The 19,989-nt window shown below is 33.1% G+C and overlaps 1 protein-coding gene across 2 annotated transcripts; it reads right to left on the bottom strand.

Annotated features, from left to right (window-relative positions):
• Window positions 1-249: 249 nt before the first annotated feature.
• LOC105766232 (uncharacterized) lies at window positions 250-12,873 on the bottom strand. Of its 2 annotated transcripts, none has more exons than XM_052631864.1 (5): window positions 12,562-12,873; window positions 11,558-11,757; window positions 10,592-10,810; window positions 3,220-3,486; window positions 250-1,441 (listed from the first exon to the last, which is right to left on the bottom strand). In XM_052631864.1, the coding sequence occupies exons 1-4, from the start codon at window positions 12,659-12,661 to the stop codon at window positions 3,283-3,285; spliced, it is 723 nt and encodes a 240-aa protein (XP_052487824.1). In that variant the 5' UTR covers window positions 12,662-12,873; the 3' UTR covers window positions 250-1,441; window positions 3,220-3,282. The 2 variants fall into 2 exon arrangements, with proteins under 2 accessions (XP_052487824.1, XP_012441062.1); XM_012585608.2 differs by lacking the exon at window positions 250-1,441 and adding an exon at window positions 2,505-2,647.
• Window positions 12,874-19,989: the final 7,116 nt, after the last annotated feature.

The following is a 19,989-nucleotide window of genomic DNA, read 5'->3' as shown; positions in this document are numbered from 1 at the left end:
AAGTGATTCTTATTTCTAATACTCCCCCTTAATAAATGCATATCTTAATGATTTTCTCCTTTTTAGGTACCAAATATTATTAAACAAAATAAGGTATGAAAAAAATAATGAAATCAACAATGTGGAAATTAAAATCTCATCAAAGCTACAATTATATCAATTATGAAGAGCTTAATGTGGAGAAATTCATACAAGACATACATTATTGAATTAAAAAACCATATAGGCAAACAAGAAGCAATTCATTTAATAAGTATACTTAGCATCACACAATTTCACCATGTTAAACATAAAATGAAGGTTTTCTAAAGCATAAAACATGGAAAAGTGTCATGGTCTATCATTTTGGCTACAATGCTGCATTAACATCCCACTTGGTAGACAGGACGAGGCTGAAACCTTCGGATGAGAGACCCCGATGGTGGACCTTGAGCGGCAGCATCTTACAAGAACCACCGAGCAAACAGTATAGCGGGGGTGCCATGAGCAGACGAGGCCAATGGGGATGGTGAACCCATGATATGAGTTGAGATGACAAGGAGCCCATTTATGGGACAACAGTGCTTGGAGAATGCCTATGAGATGGGTTTTGAGTGCAAAGTAAGAAAATTGTCCTTGTTTCAAATATTTCAATATTCCTTGGGAGCATATATGTACAAGCTATTTAGCTCTTTAGGGGGTGAAAGGTGTAGCTCTTTAGCGAGCTACACCATGGCAAGCAAGATGTGACGGTGTGCAGTCATCGGTAAGTGGATGCTCGATGTCTCCTCAAGAGGAAACTTGGGCCCCTTAACGCTCAATGTTTAAAAAGTTGGGGTTAGACCTTAGATTTTAATTAATCCTCGTGGGACCCTCCACCGAAAGGCTATCGGGTTACCTTTGGGATCATACAGCGATCCTTTGTAGGAGGAGCATCGAGATGCAATAGGACATTGAGATAACTAGTAGACAAAACAACTACTAGTAGTGTGGGAATTAGAGATTGAGCCTAATGCTTTGAAGTTGGGACGATGTGCTTGGCGGGCCTTGCATGATGTTGAGTGTCCATCATGCTTGGGATGAGCCTTTAGTGGAGCAATTGAGCTTGGTCTTAGAGTCACCTTGATGAGCAATGTGACAAGCTAAAAGCAACCTTTAGTTGGTATGTGACCAACATTCAAGCAGTGCCATTGGGTTCCAACACATGAGACACCTCAACGAGCGTGAACTTGGTGTTGGATTACCCCAAGCTTAACAAGATACCATGAGTCTTGGACCGTGATGAATGGAGCTCAAGATCATCATAGAGATGATGCTTGAAACCTCTTACAAGCACGAATGTCACATGTGCGATGTAAGTGGGTGTCCTCCCTTGATTTAAGCGATTGGGTGTAAGCATTTTCATAAGGCTGGATCGAGCGAGAGGCTTTTGGAACAAGGCATCGATGGGAACTAAGATAGTCTGCAGAAAAAGGACATGAGAAAGCCTGATTAGGGTTAATAGCAGTCATGGTATGACACAAGATCGTGCTACTCAGGTCAAGGAATGGATAGTCCGTGACACAAAGGCATCCATTCAATAATATAACAATGTAACTGTACAATGGATACCAATGTGAGTGTGACGTGAGGGAGGTGATTATGATGTATTAGCACAAAACAAATTTTAAATTTAAGTACAAAATATGTCATGGAAATGGTACCTAAAGAATTTGTCAATTAATAATAAGATACCAATGAAAGGAGTTCTAATTCCTAAGCCTAACTAAGAATATTAATCCTATATCATAGGCCTAAGTTTAATCCTATTTTTCATGTCTAATTTTAAGCATAATTCTAAGTTTAATTCTAACCCTAAAACTAGTTCTAAATGCTAATCCTAAGACCAATTGGATTTCTATAGGCTAATCCTAGACCTAATCATATGCCGAGCCAGGTCAGGTTCTAGCCAAACCGATGTAGAATTTTAAGCCCGTTTTTTAGGCCCAGACTGGACTAGGCCCAAAAATTTGGCCTAAAATTCTACCAAGCCCGACCCAGATTAAAAATGCTAAACTCCTATATTAATTTTTTTTAGATTTTTTTATATAAAAACAAATTTAAAAAGCATAATACATCAAAAGTACTAAAAACTTTAAAATAAATGTTTCCCAAAAAATTGAAAATACACTAAAAAAGTCTTTATATTTAAATAACACTAAGATATTTGTAACTTAGCAAACAAATGCCTCTAAAGTAGTAGCAAAATTAAAAATAAAACAAGAGTTATACAATATTTAAACAATAACAACAAAATAGTAGCACCATAATAGCGAAATGACAACAAAACAACAGTGAAACAATAACGAAATGGCAGTGGGACAACAACAAAAAATGGTAGCGGAACAACATTAAAAACAATAATGAAATAGCACAAAAAAACAACAATGAAATAACACCAAAAGCAACAAAGAAATAGCACCAAAAGCAACCTAGAAAATGTAATCAACCAACAAAATATATATATATATATATAGATATATATATATCTCAACCAATCAGCATATTTAATTTTATAACAAGCTATAAATTGTAAGCTAAATTAATTTGTTAACAATTAGGAAGATAACATAAAAAGCAAATGAAGAAACATCGTCCTCATCATTCTCATCATTTTCACAATCCATTCCCGATATAAAATAAGAATAAATAGTTAGATAATCAAATTGACGAAATGTTATAAAATTATAACAATAAAGTAAGAATAATAATTATTCATTGAAAACCTTTTAGCTCTAAACCTAATGATTCTCTTTTGTAACTTCGAACCTTTATCAACTCAACGAGCAGTAATACAACTATATTCATAAGGTTTAAATTTTAAAAAATTAATTAAATGCTGATGTATCATCCATGTGGCAATCCACATGTATGCTACATCAGCAAAGTTAAAAAATAACTTTTCCATCCATTTTGGGGTGATTTGACAAAAAATTAAGAATTAGAAAACAAAAATTAAATAGAAGACTTAAATAATTTTTTGTAAACTTGAATGGTCAAATAAGTCACTATGATTAATATAAAAGTTGTAGTTGTTGCAAAAGACTACTCTCATTGAACCTTTTAGTTTAAATATCGATGATATTATATAAATTATAAAAATTTCATTGTCATCTTTTGATTTTTGTGAATGAAGAATACCTTTCTTATTAACAAAAGAAAAGAAAAGAAACGAAAATTAGCAAATAAATTGAGACTTACTTTATTTTATGAAAGAAACTACTTGGTTCGTTTCGCAACATCTATGAATGCCCCTTGTCCCAGTCATTTATGCCCACAACTTTTGCGATTTTCATCAACTATTTGTCCCAATAAAGCATCTATTTTCACTTGGAGTAACTGATTCTCAAGTTTTAATTTCCCATTCTCCTCCACAAGTAGTGCCCCATCACCCAACTTCAAAATTTCTCTTAATCGGGCATTTTCATCTCTAAGCTTTTTATTTTGGAGGCAAAGATCTGGACTGACCTGAAAATAGTTCCAAATATAATATTAATAAATCAACATTTTGATCATAATCTTGAATAATCATGTGCAATGTAACTAAATAGGGGAGAAAAAACAAAGACTTTACAGTCATTTTCACTACTAACTACCATAATTTAGTTATTGAATTTTAAGACAAAAAAAAAAAACAACCTAAAATCAATGTACAATAGGTTATGGCACTATTGTTTACATTTAATTGATGTATGATTTGCTAACAGTCTTTTGATCTAATGGCAAGTGTTTCTTTTTATTGTGTGGAATGTGAGTTTGGATTCAATATTTAACTTTTTTTGTAAGGCCTCAAAAAATCTGATATGATATATGACACTGTTTTGAATTCGAATACAATGAAATTTTAAGAAAATTTAGAAAATAAGTTAGAAAGAGAATCTTCTAACACTGATATTCGCACTTTGATGCCCATGTTTTCTAGTATTTTTTTTAGATGGAATATGGAAAATGAGAAGAAATATGACATTGGATTAAAATCATTATGTTGGGATATTTTTATTATTTTATTGTTTTTATATTAAATAATTAAAGAAGTATGAGGAAAATTGTTCATACTTTTCTACAACCAACGTCCATGAAGAAGAGAATGAAGGAAACTTTGATTTTCTTACAATTTAGTCCATTTCTGTCCAATTTCATATTCTCCATCCAAAACCTTTGATTTCCAAGTGAATTTCCAAGTGAAATAAAGTGTCTAGCAATATCAAAAGATTAGTTTCCAACATAGATTTTATAAGTTCATTGATGGAGGTGGGAGAAAGTTAAGAAAGTGTAAGAAATCAAGGTGAGAAGGTAAGAGATCAAGAGTTCTCTTGTGAATTTTGTGATTTCTTGAAGTAGAGACAAGAGATAGTGACATTTTATATAAATTTTGATTATATTCATATTGTGTTCATGAAGAGAAAAAAAGAAGTAATGAAAGTGTTGTAGACAAAGGAATGGAAGTGACAAAAGTGTGGAAGGGAGAGAAGAGAAGCAAAGAAAGTAAAATCTAGCTAAAGAAAGGTAAGAACTGGTATGAATTCTACTTGTTTTCTAAAGGACTAGATTGAAATATGTGATAAAATAAGTGTGGCATATTTGAATTTAATTAAAAATAATATTAGCGTAAAGGATTTCCCTGAGAGTTGATAACTAGAAATTATAATAATTTAAAGTGAGCAAGCGACATACTAATTGACATGAAAGTTGGAAGTATATATGAACAAGTTTACGTGTACATGATATGCAAGTTGTTTTGGGGGAAAAAACAGTAGCAGTGGTGTAACTTTAAAAGTTTACCAAAAATTGTATAAAGTGAATTAGAAAGAAAATTTTATATGTCTAGAAATCTCAAATTCTAAATATCAGAAGTTAGTGAAGAAGACTCAATCTTTAGGCAGTAGCCCCTGAGTCGACTTAAAAAACAAGTTGGTAGTAACTTGCTTTGATTTAAATTCTAAATTTTTTATGAAAAAATGTCATTGAGTTACAGAGAAGAAATGGTGTAAGAAACTAAATTGTAATTAATAAGAAATTCAGTTTTGGTGAGATAGGGTCAAGATGACTTTAACTTTGAAAAATCATCAAAATTATACAAAAATAATTAGAATATAAAAATTTTAATGGGTATATTTTAAAGGAAACAAATGAAAACATTATATGAACTTTGTATTAAAAGATAAATAGTTTTTAGTGGAAGAAGGTCAAAACTCCCTACCAGCAGAACAAGGGTGGACAAAATAATTGTATTAATTGACTTGCTTAGAAAAATTGATCATAATTTTTGTATCAGTTACAGGATGTTTAATTTCCAGAATTTCATATGAAACTTAATTATGAATTCCAATGAATGAGATACGATTAAAACTATGACTATTACTTAGGGGATTAGTTTGTTTTGAAAGTTAAGAATTAAATAATTAATTATGAACGAAAATGTTATGTGTATTTTGTAAGTGGATTAAGTGTTAAATCTTAAGAAATGATGTATTTGTGTCGTGTGTTAGAGGATTCTTGGAAAGTGAACTGTAATCGTGAAAAGAATTTAAAAAAAGAGTGCATAAGTGGAAAAAAATCGTGTAATGACCCTAGTAAACAAGGAATAACTAGTGATATATAATTGGCATACTATAGGAATACTTGAGTGCTCCCATATTATTGGCACTTTGGTACCTGTGATATTCGCACTTCGATGCCCATATTTTCTGGCACTCTTGTGCTCCATGTAAGTCCTGTTTATTTCATGTATCTTTTTCGGTTCTTCATCGTTTACTAAGGGATTTGTGACATAAATGAAGTTAGGTGAAGTAAATGTGCTTCCTGAAGTAATTAAGCTACATGAAGCTAATAGTGTGCATGAAAAGAACAAGGTGCATGAAATGAACAAAGTACTGAAATATTTGGTAAGTGAAAAATAAGTGGTATGTAACAGACTATATCTTTGAAGCATGTTACAGGAATTAAATACTTGATATATCTATAATGAAAAGATCTAGACAAGACATGAAATAAACTAGCATGTATAAAAGAACTAATGTATATAAAATGAATAAGAGGATTTAAATGAAATAAATGATAAATACTTGGAAAAATATAGAATTCATGTGAGCATTTACTAAACTTCTATGAAACTTAACGCGTTGTGTTCAAACACGTAGTTTTGCCAAAACTATTTGAGAACAAAGAATTTGAGTTAGGCTTGATGAATACATCCCATCATCAATGTAAGAATCATGAAGTGTAAGTTCTGAGTTATGGATTTAGTGTGGCATGTCCGTAAAAGTTTAATAAGTATACAAGTGGTAAGTAGCTAGTGCGATGGTACAAATTTGTGTGATGACCAAGTGGTAATGTTTTAAACTTTGTGGTATACTGATTAGAGTTTGGACATGGATGAGTTACATGATGACGGGAATATTGTTTTTAGGTATTTTAAGGACTAAAAATACTTGAGAATGTCTATGGATGACATGTTTGATTCTTGAGTGAAGTGTTTGGATTGAAATTTAGCATTCCTTACTCGGGTTTAGGTTCGAGCTCGAGCAAGGGGTGTTACATTATTTTTGGAGTTTATTACTTTCAAGTCTCCCAATGAGTGGCAAGTGTTAAGTTTCAAGCACGATTTTTAACATTTCTAGGAGTCTTTCTTCTAGTGTCAAAGGGTTAAAACTTTAGTCTGCAAACCATACGGCCTTAGGTGATTTCTTCACTTAAAATCTGCCTAAGTTAGCCTAACTTTTGGGAGTTGAGAGTTCTCAATGGAAATTCTCTAAGACGCCGAAAATAAATAGGAAGCGACTCAAAGCAAAGAAGAAACAAGAGAAAAAAGACACAAGAAAGCAATAGCAAACCAAGTGTTTGAGTAAATGCTCTCAAAATTTTTTTAGGACTTTGGATGGGATACAATAGGATGATTACAAATTAAGGAAAATGCTTCTATTTATAGTTGAGCTCCCTCGAACCAACAATATATTTTAATTTACATTGACGATCAATATCAAAGCCAATATACAAATTGAGATTCTTAAGGGATTTATAAGATCCTCTAAGATTAAAAAAAATCAAATCTTCTAAGCTTACAAATCTTATAAGATTATTTTCCATGTTTACCACGATAACTCTAGTTTTACTTGAGTGCTTCATTGGGCCACTAAGACTTCAAGTAGATGACTTTTTCCACATGCTTTACAAATCAGGTCAGTTTAAGTGGGTTGAATGAACCACATTTAATCAATTGACCTCTATGGGATGCTTTGTGTGCTTTCTTGACAGGCTTTAATTTGAGACTCGTGACATTCTCTTTCACCCATTCTCGTGATGCACTTTTTGCATCCTTAGGATGACACTGGTTTGACTTGTCTTGGAACTACCTCAACACCTCGATCGATTCCCAACTAGCATCTTTATTAAGTATTCCATCCCTTAAAACATTTGCCTCAACTAAAGTCTCCACTATTGCCTAACTCAAATCGTTTCTCTCCTTTGTACATCTTGTTCGCAAAAGCTCACCACTCTTACATGCCCCCATCGTGCCTTGCCTCAATTAGGATCCCCTTGATTCACACAAATAGGCTTAAGCATGCCCACATTGAACATTGAGTTAACATTAAGTATTGTCGCCAACTCTGGTTTGTAAGCCTCTCGGTTTACATACTTCAGAACTCTAAGGGCCCTTATGTATTTGTCAAGACAACGATAAGTCAAAATAAAAAACACTAGGAAAGTATTTGAGATGTACCTCACTCATAACATTTACTCGATTTGACTGCCTAGTTTGCATCACTACTTTTCCCACAGTTTGATGCACAACTCACCTCTCTCATAAGTGGTAGCTTCATTGATAACTTAGTAGGCTTCACATCAATTTGTTATACCTCTAGCATTTCCAAAGGGGTCTTTGTAGCACTCTGATCTATCGAGTAAATGTTCTTTCCATAATAAACATCCTTGGCTAGTTTGCTTGCTGACAATAACATGATTCCACCTTTCTCATCACAACTCATTAGCACAATTCAACGTCATTGACAATTATCCAAGATACATATACAATTGACAAGAGCATTACTTCGATTAAAGAAATTCAAGCCAAGCGCGAAATTGTAATCATATAAATGAATTACCTAAAAGTCTTCATTTTCTTTCCACTCATTGATTTGTAGCTCAGCTCCTTGTTCTACTCCCATAGTTAGGCCCTCTTTGAAATTACCTAGAAGTCTGATGCCCCCGTATCAATAAGGGTACTCCTCCTTCGGCCTGTGATGTTGATGTCCAAAAACATTAACCATTTCTGCTAGTGATCCCTCTTCGCTTTAGCATAATTGAACATGATTGATCCAAGCTTCAATAGTCTACCATCCTCAGGTTCTGCTTCCTCTTCTTTGTTGATCGCGACAAACTTGAATCGTTCTGGGTAGTCTCGCACTCTATGTGGACTCGCACTTCTTTTCCTTCAAGTTGTTGGGTTTCCCCTTTCCATTTCGTGGTTTCTCATTGCCACCATTACCAGTTGTATACTCAAATTTGTCTTTCTTCATCTCCCTCACTATTACTCTTCTCTCTAGGCTTGGAAGACTCAAGCTTGTTTTTCCTCAAAAAACTCTTAATTAAAGACTCTGTCACGATCATTGCTTTGGATAGTTCTTGGACTCCTTAACATTCCAATTCCTATTTAACCCACAACTTCTACCCATCCATGAAAAACAAGAATCCCTATTTCTCGCTCAAATCTGTGATTTAGAGAATTAATTCATTGAACTCCTTCACATACTCTTTAATTGTACCTTGTTGTGAAAACCAATGTAACTTAGTTCGAGCCTCTTCGACATATTATAGGTAAAATTGTTCCTTAAACATTTTCTAGAACTCTTCCCAATTTCTAATGTGATTTGACTACACTTTTCATCTGTGGATCTATGATGCCACCATAAAAGAGCGAAACCGATAAAATATCTAGCAATAGTATTTATCTTAACATCATCATCCTTGATGCGCACAACACGAAAGTATTGCTCCATTCCCCACAAGAAGTTGGCCACATCCCTCATTGACTTTACCCCCTTAAACTTCTTCAATTTAGGCAATTTAGGCAATTTAGTATTGCACTCAACACCCCTTTACCTACGATGACTTTGCACACAACTAGCTCTCCCTCGAGCTCCTCAATTTTCATGTTCAAAGCCTTCATCATGACCTTAGTTTTCTCCTTCAAATTCATCATCACAACTTTGATATCATCATCCCTCACTGTTAGCCTATCCACGATGAAACTAAACACCCCTTGCATCGCTTCCAGCTTGGAATTGAGAGACTCTACCAAAAATTCTCTGAATTTCTCTTCCATCAAATCCAACTCTGCAGTGTGTCCCTCAACTACCTCGAGTGTCTCTTTCACATAACCCATGGATCCTTCGAGATTGGCCACCTGATCTTCCAAAGCCGACAATATATCTCTTGATCGGCTAGCTATCCTGCCCCCACTAAGGGTCTCCCTAGGATCAATCTGCTCATCTACTCCTTTCGTTATTTTGACTAGTGCCTTCAAACCTTAGCTCGGATATCAACTATCATGAGGATAGAACTTTAATCTTGCAAACTGTACAACTTTAGACAATTTCTTCACTTTAAATCCGCCTAAGTCAACTTAACTCTCAAAATTCAAAAATTCTCAATGAAAATTCTCCAATGCACCAAAAATAAAATGGAAGCAAATAAAAGATAAAAAAGCAACGAGAGAATAGAAAAGCTACAAGAAAGAAATAGCACACCAAGTGTTTGAGTAAATGCTCTCCAAAGTGTTTGATTACTTTGAATGAGATAAAATGAGATGATTACAAATAAGGGAAATTACCTCTATTTATAGTTGAGCTCTCCCAGATCCAATGGTACAATTTAATTTATATCGACAGTCGAGATCGAAGTCAATCTACAAATTGAGATTCTTAAAGGATTTACACGATCCTTTAATATTACAAAGTCAAATCTTTTTATATTACTTTTCATATTTATCATGGTAACCCTGGTTTTACTTGAGTGATTCATTGGCCCATCAAGTCTTCAAGTAGATGCACTTCTCCACATGTTCCACAAATCGGGTTAGGTCAAGTGGATCAAATGAGCCACATTTAATCAATTGACATCTCCATAAGACATTTTGTATGCATTTGTCACGGGCTATTATCCACTGCCCGTGACATTAGGATCATCATGAGTTAGTCTAATTATTGTCATTTTTAATCAAAAGTCCGATTATTGACCAAGAAGATTTTTGTTGATTCATTTCATATTGAAAAATTTATAGAGCTGAATTCAAGGAGTTAGATGTTCACATTGATTGTACTTTTTGCAAGCCATTATATGATTATTGTAGTGCAAAAATTGTTGTAAGCAAGTTGCTCTTGTAGTTTAGTATGCAACTAAGCTATCAAGGGGAAAGGTCTTAGTGAGAGAGTGATTTAGATTATTATTTTTATACTTTACTAAGTTTAGTTGCAACTAAACTTGCATAGCTTCCCTCCTAATTTAAGAGTTTTTCTTTGTGTATGTGTGTGGGGATGAGAGGGAGAGAGAGAGGGAGAGAGAGAAAGAGACTCACAAGATGATGGGAAAGTGTTTGGACAAGTGTATTTTGCGTCTCATTCTTATTTCTCAAGTCGTCAAGTTGATGTTTGATCTCATTTAACTCGTTCGTTTGAGATAACAAGCTTTGATTTAGAAAAACATTCCTCTCCTTCAAACATTGGTTTTCTGTCTTTAAATCTTCATTTTCTTTACCAACAGTCTCCAATTTTTGCATCATTTGCTCCTTTTTCATCTGCACAATATATGTTAAGGTTAATTGAAGAGAAAAGTAGAATTAGTTTACAAGTATCCATTCGTAGTATATTCACTAAGAAAGAAGAGAATAACGTAAAATTTATAATTTCATGGCAAATATTCAAAATAAGAGAAAGGATTTCTGCTATTCATTAATGATTCTCACAATTAGTTGATTTTTACTAAACTAATTACATAACATTATCTTAATAGAAGTGCGATATGCTGAGATCTCACGCTTATTTTATATCATTCTTCCTTCAGTAAAAGTATCATGTAGGCTCCTATATTATGAGTCAGATTGCATTTTATTCTCTTTACTTAGAAAATGTACAAGTTAATCCATGTACATTAGCTCAAAGAGCAAACTGATCATCCTATTAAAAATTTCATCTATTTCTATTATTAAAAGTTTATCCATGTTAATCAAGTATGAGGTACACGTGGCATGTCACACGTCACTGTATGGTTATTCCATCAATCACAACAACTTTTAATAGTACAAATGAGTAAACTTTTAACAGAAAAGATCAATTTGTTCTTTAATCTAATGTACACGAATTAGTTTGCCTATCTTCTAGGTAGAGAAAACAAAATACAATCCGACTCCTAATATAAGGGTTTCAATGATAGTTTTACTTTCTTTCTCTTCAAGTAATATCTTTTATTGTTTTATAACTCTGGTTTAAAATTTTTGTCCTTTATATCGGCCGATCTTACACAAGAGACAGCGACAGTGAATTACCTTGCATCTTTCTCTATAAGCTTTATCTGTTTTTCTCTTCTTTTCAGCTTTTTGTAGATCTGCATTACCCACAATTGAAGCTGATGGCAATGACCATTCCTCGTGTACACTACTTGCTGCTGATTGGAGATAATGTTGTCCACTCAATTTTGGAGCATCAATCTCATACATTTGTTGTACAATTTCCATATTTCCCTCATCTGTGGACATAACATTCAAATGAAAATTAATTAAGCAATTCAATTATATTTCCTATTAAATGTTGGAAAACTTGATGGAACACTAAAAGAAAACTTATCAATAAATCAAAATTTTGAATTTAATAATAATTTAATAAGTAATCAAACATAAATTTACGTTTGTAGTTTTATATTATCATATACACAGAGGTGAAGACAAGGGCTTGACTTCCAAAATGGTAATTTACAGTAGAAGTCCTTTAAAATTTGTCAAATTATAAGTTAGTATAATGAAAATTATATTTAACTCCCAAAAATTTATTATTCATTTCTGCCTCTAAAGTAATTTGTTGATTTTGCCCTGCATATATATATATATATATATATATATATACATTGTCAGGACATTTTGATTATAAACTTGAGCTGCAAAATATTCCAATTCTCTAAAGTCTAAATGATATTATAAAATTCAATTAACTAGGTATTTATAGTTACTCTAATTATTATTGTGAACTGAGAATTTTGTAAAAACAATTAAGCTTTCTACAAGTTAAATTTACAAAGATTTATTACTTAGTTTGTAAGCTGACGATAAAATGAAAAGAAAAATAAAAATAAATTAGGAAATTTATTTGGGAAAATGAAAATCATCAAAATTCTGAAAATTAAGTTTAGGAAGTCATTGGAGCATGGATTATTACTTAATTACTTAGCCTAAGAAGTTGAAAACATACAACAAAAACTTGAATAAAGCATAAGATCATCACAAGACATTTGCAGAAAAAAATAGATCACCAAAATAGGCTCGTATTTAACACTTACATGAGTTAAAGCTGCGCTTGTGAGGGCGTTGAAGGATGTATTCTCCAGTATTCTTACCGGCACAAGTGCTATAAAAATTTGGTTTGCCGAAGTTATCCATGGATTAACCACTCACTTTCTTCTCTTCTCTTTTCTTAACTAAATAGTTCACTTTTTTTTTCTTTTTCTGGAAAAATATCTGTTGGAATCTACTGGAGATTTATGAAGAACTCAAGAGTTAAAAGGGAAGTGCAGGATGTTGATCGATCGTACGACAACTTGGCGTTTTCTCTATCGTGATCGCTCAATACTCAACGATAACACATGAGCCCCTTCAAATGGGACCACTTATTTTTTATTTTGGATAAAAAGATAATATTGGATTAAGCATTAGGCAAGACCCAAAATAAAAGAGATAATGGCACCATTGGCCCTTCTACTTCAGGTTTGTTCTAATGTGACCCCTAAACTTTTAAACTATCCAATTAAGCCCTTGTAATTTATTTCCGCTTATTAAAGTGGGCCCTTGATCTTAACGGCGTCAATTTTTTGCTAACATGACGCTTTGTCCAATAAGAGCGCACCACGTGCATAGATGCATAAAATGAAAGTAATTATGCCTCTGCGCTGTTTTTGGAAAATTAGACATTATTATGAAACTAAAATGAAAGTGAAGCGGGGATTAAATGAAAATGTTAACAAAACACCAAAAGAATTTAAAGCGAATCGTAATATTATGATAGACCATTGAACTTGAAGATGCATTAATCAGGAATTGAGATACCCAAAAATGAATCACTGCACTGTGGAGAATTGAAAGTGTAATATTACATTCTAACAAAAAAAAAACCACTATTGATTTAAGATTTGGAAGTTTTGATTCAATAAACGTAGAAATTGAAAAAGGAAACAAATCCATAATTTCAAAATTTCATCATCATCTTTTTCATTTGAACTACAATTTCACCATCTTCTAACCAATGCCATCACTCAAGTAACCCACAAAGGATTCTCCATTCTCTAAAAGTTAAAACTTTGGGAAAAGACAAAGAACCCTAAACAAATTTGCTTTTCTTTTTTCATAATAGCCATAAACTCTTATCTTCAACAGGAAAAAAAAGGTAGTTTAAAAGCCAAACTTTAAAGGCCAAGCTGGTTAGTATTTCTTGGTCCCTAAACATAATCATCATTCTTCTCATTTTGTTTACAAGTTCTCTACCAGCTTTCCTTATGGTACAGACGTTACAGAAAAGACAGAAATAGGAGAACAGGAGAGACAAAACAAAATTTGAGAAGGAGAAAAGAGCGAAAGGGACATGTGAATAAACAACCACAAATTCATCTGCTTTTCTTGCACTATTACTACATGCATAGAAACCTTAGCAGACCTAGCTGTTACAATAGCTATCATAACATCTCATAGTACGTAAAATAAAACCAAGGCAAAACGCCTCGTATTACTAAAGCCAAAACTCTTCGTTCTGGTTCATGCAAAAACAAGCAAAACATACTAAAACTTTTATTCTCTATCAGTTAGAATGGCTGCCGTATTTTCTTATAATCCATTGGGATCCCAGATTTGTAACAACATTAAGTACTTCTTGAAGAAAATCGCAATTGATATTTGTCATCATGGCAGAGTACTATCTTCTTCAACATCAGGTAAGTTAAGCAAATCATTAATGGACTTAGAAGTAAGGGGTACCTTCTTCTTACGAGCAAAAACCTCATTAGCATCTGGCATGACCAAATTGACGTAGAACTCTAGCACTAATTCCTCTTCAGGCATTGATCGGGCATTACAAAATTGATTCTAATTTAATGTATCAATTTTTTTTTTGAATTGACAAAGGCACAGACATCTTGTCATTGCTCTCCAAATTGAAACTTTTTTCCAACATCATAGGTTGATTTTTGAAGATGGAATCAAATCTTTCCCTTACTTCCTCATCTTGAATCACAATTGGATTTTTGGCAGAAGTCTTTGAAAATCTAGTTCTTTTATGAGAAATGATAACTTTTCTCGAAAGAAAAGAAAATTTTTTGCTTTTTGAGGTGAAGGTTGCGACGACAATGAAGTTGCAACGGCAAGAGGATTGCGGTGGCAAACAAGGATGGTAACAACGGTTGCTGCGGTGAAAAGGGTTGCTACGATAAAAAGTTTGTGGCGGCGACAGTGGGGAGGAGTTTTTGGAACTTGAGGCTGACGACAAAGAGAAAGAAAATAAGGTAGGTTTAGGGTGAAGGTGAATTGTTTAGGTGTTGTGGAAAATATGATGGTAACAAGGGGTTTATATAGTAATAAACTAGGGAAATTTTTTAGCTAAAATTTTGCTACAAGGGATGCTTGGGCGACAATGTATGGAGGGAAGTGAAAGTGGCGACAAATTTAGAGTTTTGGGGGTGTTATGGACAGAAATTAGGTAGTCTTTTCTCCTCTTTATTGTTTTGGGCCTCTAGCCCAAACTACAATTATTTCCTGTATTGAAAAATTAAACTGACTAGAAAAGTAAACTGATTAGTACTTGGGCCAACTTTGACCCTCTTATTTAACATAACCAGATAATAATTAAAATTGCAAATAAAAAATAAAATTAATAATTCCTTTTAGGCTACTTAGAAAATTTCTTCTCAAGACATTACATCAAATTAAATTCCCAAGAAAGGTTGGAGGGGTCACAAATGGTCGTGCTTAAGTTCCAATCTCCTTAGACAAAACTAATTTAATGTACTAATTCAAGAAAAATAATTTCTAGTCACGTCATTTATTAAAAAAAATTAAGATCCCATTAAGTCAAGCATAGTCTTGACTTGCTTAATATTATTATTCCAAAAGTGTTTGAGACAGTAGCCATTAACTTTAAATGTACCCCCTTTTTATCTTCTAATTTTCCCACTCCATATGAATAGACTTTGTAAATGGTGTATAGCCCTTTCCATTGGGATTTGAGCTTCCCAAGAAATAATCTTAGTCTTGAATCGAACAACAAGACTTCTCGACCTTCTATGAATTCTCCAGGTTGTATACGTTTTTCATGCCATCTCTTAGTTTCCTCTCTATACATCTTGGCATTCTTGTAAGAAAGCAATCTTAATTCTTCCAACTTGTCAAGTTGTAACATTCTTCTTTCACCGGCTTGCTTTAAATCTAGATTTAATTTTTTTAAGGCACAGTGATTTATTTTCTAACTCGAGCGACAAATGACATAACTTTCCAAAGACTAACTGAGGAGGAGTTATTCCTAACGGTGTCTTGAAAGTTGTTTGATAAGCCTATAGAGCATTATCAAGCCTCTGTGACCAATTTCTTTTGTTAGGTCGACTGTCGGATAATGTGATCTCCAACAATGTTCCAATTGATATAAAAAGTCTGACAATCTACAAAGAAGAAAACCAAATAGAGTAAGCTTATGTAAAGCTTAGTAAGCTCGTAAAATAAAAATATTATATGCCTGTCAGTTTAATTTACATATTATATTTATAACATAGAAATTACCAACCTTTACCTTGTTTCATCATTCCAACTATACAAAATGATTAAACTTGAATCGTTCACATCATCAATACATAACATGTTAAGATTCACATACCAAGATATAATCAACAAAATATAATTCAACATAGCATCTCATTTCATTTCCACTTTGATAGTTAATTGTTTTGTTGGGAGGACAATAGTAAATCAACTTTGGATACAAGAGAAGGTAATGCTTACACAAGCTAACATAAGGACTTTAATCGATACATGATGCTGCTCACACTAGTTTTACAGAATCCATAACACATGCAGAATCTCAAGTACTGTATCCATCACTGATACATAGTACCTGTTAGATATAACACTGACACAAAGTGCCTGCTAATACAACATCGGTACAAGGTACCTGCTACTGAGATCACTGGCAACTAGTGCCTGTTAAATATAACACCGGCACAGAGTGTCTGCTACATCCTAATAACATGTCATTTGTATCCTAGCTATTCACTAAGTTCACACAGGCTTAACTTGTACACCTTGATCTTTTCATGATATTAACCATATACCAAGATTAATTTGATACCAACTTTTCATAGCATAATATATTTCAATTCGAACAAATACAAAGCCATATTTTTCCATTCAAGTCTTTGATCACATTTATATCTTATCTTTATCAACAATGTTTATTAAACACATATACACAAACAACTTTGATCACATTTATATCTTATCTTTATCAACAATGTTTATTAAACACATATACACAAACAATTATATACAACTATGATTTCAACAATAATAAACATAAGAACATCTAATACTGAACATACCAAAAAGTAGTAGTTACCAACACTTCTACGATGACTATTCAACGACTTTTCCTTTCCTGTGATTATAAATCAACTGATTCATTTTTTGATCTAATATAACAATTGAATTCAATTAACCAATTCAGATACCTTAAAACACTTAAATCCACATATTTGACCCTTTATCAACATTTTACACTTTTCCTCTACACTTTTACCTTTTATTCATTTTAGTCTCTAAACCCAAAACTTACGCAATTATCACAATTAATCCCAAAACCTAGCCAGCCGCATTTTATTTATTCTAATACAACCCATAATTATTGAAATTTCAAGACAATTTCATGTCGAAATTATTATTTTATCAATTTAGTCCTTAAACTTAAAACTAACAAAAATCACTTTACAAAATAATCCTATTTAACTATCAAGCTTAATAATCTATCATCAAACTTAAAAAACATCACAAATACATCAATGGTATAATTCAAAAAATTTAACAGTTTTATGAATTAGTCCTCGGGTTAGCTAGATTAAACTACAACGATCTCAAAAACATAAATTTTACGAAAAATCGATACCCAAAAGACTACATGCATGAATAAAAGCAAGACTAGAGCTTGGAGAAGTTGAAACTATGGAGTTTCAGTGAGGGAGACTTCAATTAGGGAAGATGATAACAATTCACTTATGTTTTACTTTTAATATTATTATTAACATTTTAACATATATAATTAAAATAACATATAATTTAATTACTTTCAATTCATAAACAGTCCATCATGCTAAATTTTGTTCAAATTACTATGTTAATCCTCCCACTTTGACTACATAGGTTGGAAAAGTAGCGATAATGACAATGTATCGCAAAGAAAAATAATAACAATGAACATACAGATTTTTACGTGCAAACCCTTTCGGAAAAAACCACGGGCAAAGGAGAAGATAATTCATTATGTCAAATTCGAATGATTACAAGAGGAGTAGACTATATCTATTTATAGGTGTGTAAAACTATATTTTAATGAAAGTAAAATAGAAGTAATGCAATAAGGTTAAAACACCTTATTCAAATCACCATGAAACAGAGGAAGTATACTTCTACTTTAACTTCTCTTGCACACTTGTATTTTATTTTATCGTGAATTTAGGTCATATCCCAAACAATCTCCACCTTGACACGAATTTTTCAACAAACAAGTTCTTCATCACGAACTCTCAACGAACAAGTTATCCACATTTTCCATAAAACCCCTTAAAGGTTTAACTTCAACAATGAACACCAACCAAGTCTAAGTGATGGGTGTCGAATCCACCAATATAAACCTACGCCTTAGTTTGCAAATTATGCAGTATAGGGAGTAGGGTCGATCCCTTAGAGACTGGTTTATCAGAACTGTTGCTCGCTTGACCAGATTTATGTCGGCAAATTGTCGTGCCCAAGACGTCGGGGATAAAAATTTGAAAACCTGAAATTAATAGAAAAATAACGTCAAAAGTAAAAGTTGAAAACAGAATAATAAAAACCGTGAAATAAATATTAAGGAAAATTAATTAGAATGAGCTCAGCTTTAGACACGAATTTTCCTCGTCTTTGAACCGATCCTCGAAATTGGATGAACTCCTCTTTTCCAATAAGCTAGTTATAGCTACCAAGGACTCCTCGGACACCAACTCGTCCTTGTGTAAATTAGTTATGGAACGTCCAATAACTAATTCTTACCGATCGAACAACCACGAAACGTTCGTGATTTAGAACTTCGGCATCTTTGCGTTCTAGAAGAGCCTAGCTCGAACCAATGCCCTCAACCGCGTGGGACATTTAAATCTGGTTACTACTTCCCTTGACAGAACCAAACAACAATCTCTACTTGGCACGCCAATGTGTTCACAGAAAACCGATTAGAAACGTTCCTTTTGGAATTCCAACTGTACGTCTAACCACACTAAATCAAACGACGTCTTTTTTGACTTAGTGTTGATCTGACTTTATGAGTTGACGAAATCATACTCTTAATCCGGAGAAGTAATAAGTACTGGAATTTTAGGAGTTAAATGTCTCGGGTTCGTAACTCACGGGTTTTGACGAGGCTAATTTTGGCCTAAAGCTAAAAATGGGTTTAGTTGGCTAAGGTTTGGGGCATGTTGGTATTTGATAAATTAAATAAGGTAGAAATGGTGAAAAGATAGGTGATGTGATTGAGTATGGGGGTTGGAATATATTAAAGTGGGGTGATTGACTATTTGGGAAGAAATTGAAAAAGGAATTGCAAATGGCTTGATTTGGTGATTAGCTACTGGAAATTAAAAATTGAAGGAAAGGAAACTAAAGAAACAACAATGCTACGTGAGAAAAGAGAGAATGTATTGAAAGACAAGAACTTAATATTTTTTGATTGATGAATTGATGAACAATACAAGCTCTATTTATACTAGTGGATTTACTAAATTAGGAGCCAACTAGTCATAGGAAATTAAGGAAAAATATCCCATAATAAATTAAATCCCAAAATAATCTCCCACTAACTCAAAAATTTCAGCTAATTAATCTTGGAAAAATTCTTCTTTGGCCCTCCTTTTTCGCTTTTTCTTCAATTCAGCCCAATTGTTTCCTTTTTGTTCTATTTAGCCCCAAATTACATTCCTGCACAAAATTCAATAAATATGGCAAAATTAGTGGTGCATTCTCATAAATATACCAAATTAATTACATAAAATATGTAACTTTAGTATTTAATCAAATCCCCCCTACTTAGCTCATTCTAGTCCTCGAGCATTTTGTATGTATCTGCAAAAGGAAAAATTTTGTCTAAAATAGGACTTGGCCCCCATGGTTTGCAAAATTTAACAATTTAATCCTAACACATTAATATCTCAAATAACCTAGCCTAAGAAGTAAGTAAATATATTTCAGAATTTATGAGAGCTTGATAGGCTTACCTTTCATTTTATTATTTTTGTACTTAGGGCATTTTCGAATTTTTTGACGCGAGACATGATGACAACCTAAGCACCATGTTCCGGTGAGTCAATTCGGACGTCTCTAAGCGGATTATTTCGCCCTACTCATGATAACTTGTTAGCAGAGTGAGTGCAAGGAAATTGGGTAGCCATACGAACCTTTTTACGCGAGATGTAATGACAACCCAAGCACCACTT

Source organism: Gossypium raimondii, chromosome 5 (genome assembly GCF_025698545.1).
Source record: "Gossypium raimondii isolate GPD5lz chromosome 5, ASM2569854v1, whole genome shotgun sequence".
Classification (NCBI taxonomy): Eukaryota; Viridiplantae; Streptophyta; class Magnoliopsida; order Malvales; family Malvaceae; genus Gossypium; species Gossypium raimondii.
The sequence above is the reverse complement of the archived record's forward strand: the minus strand, read 5'-3'. Positions and strand labels throughout refer to the sequence as shown.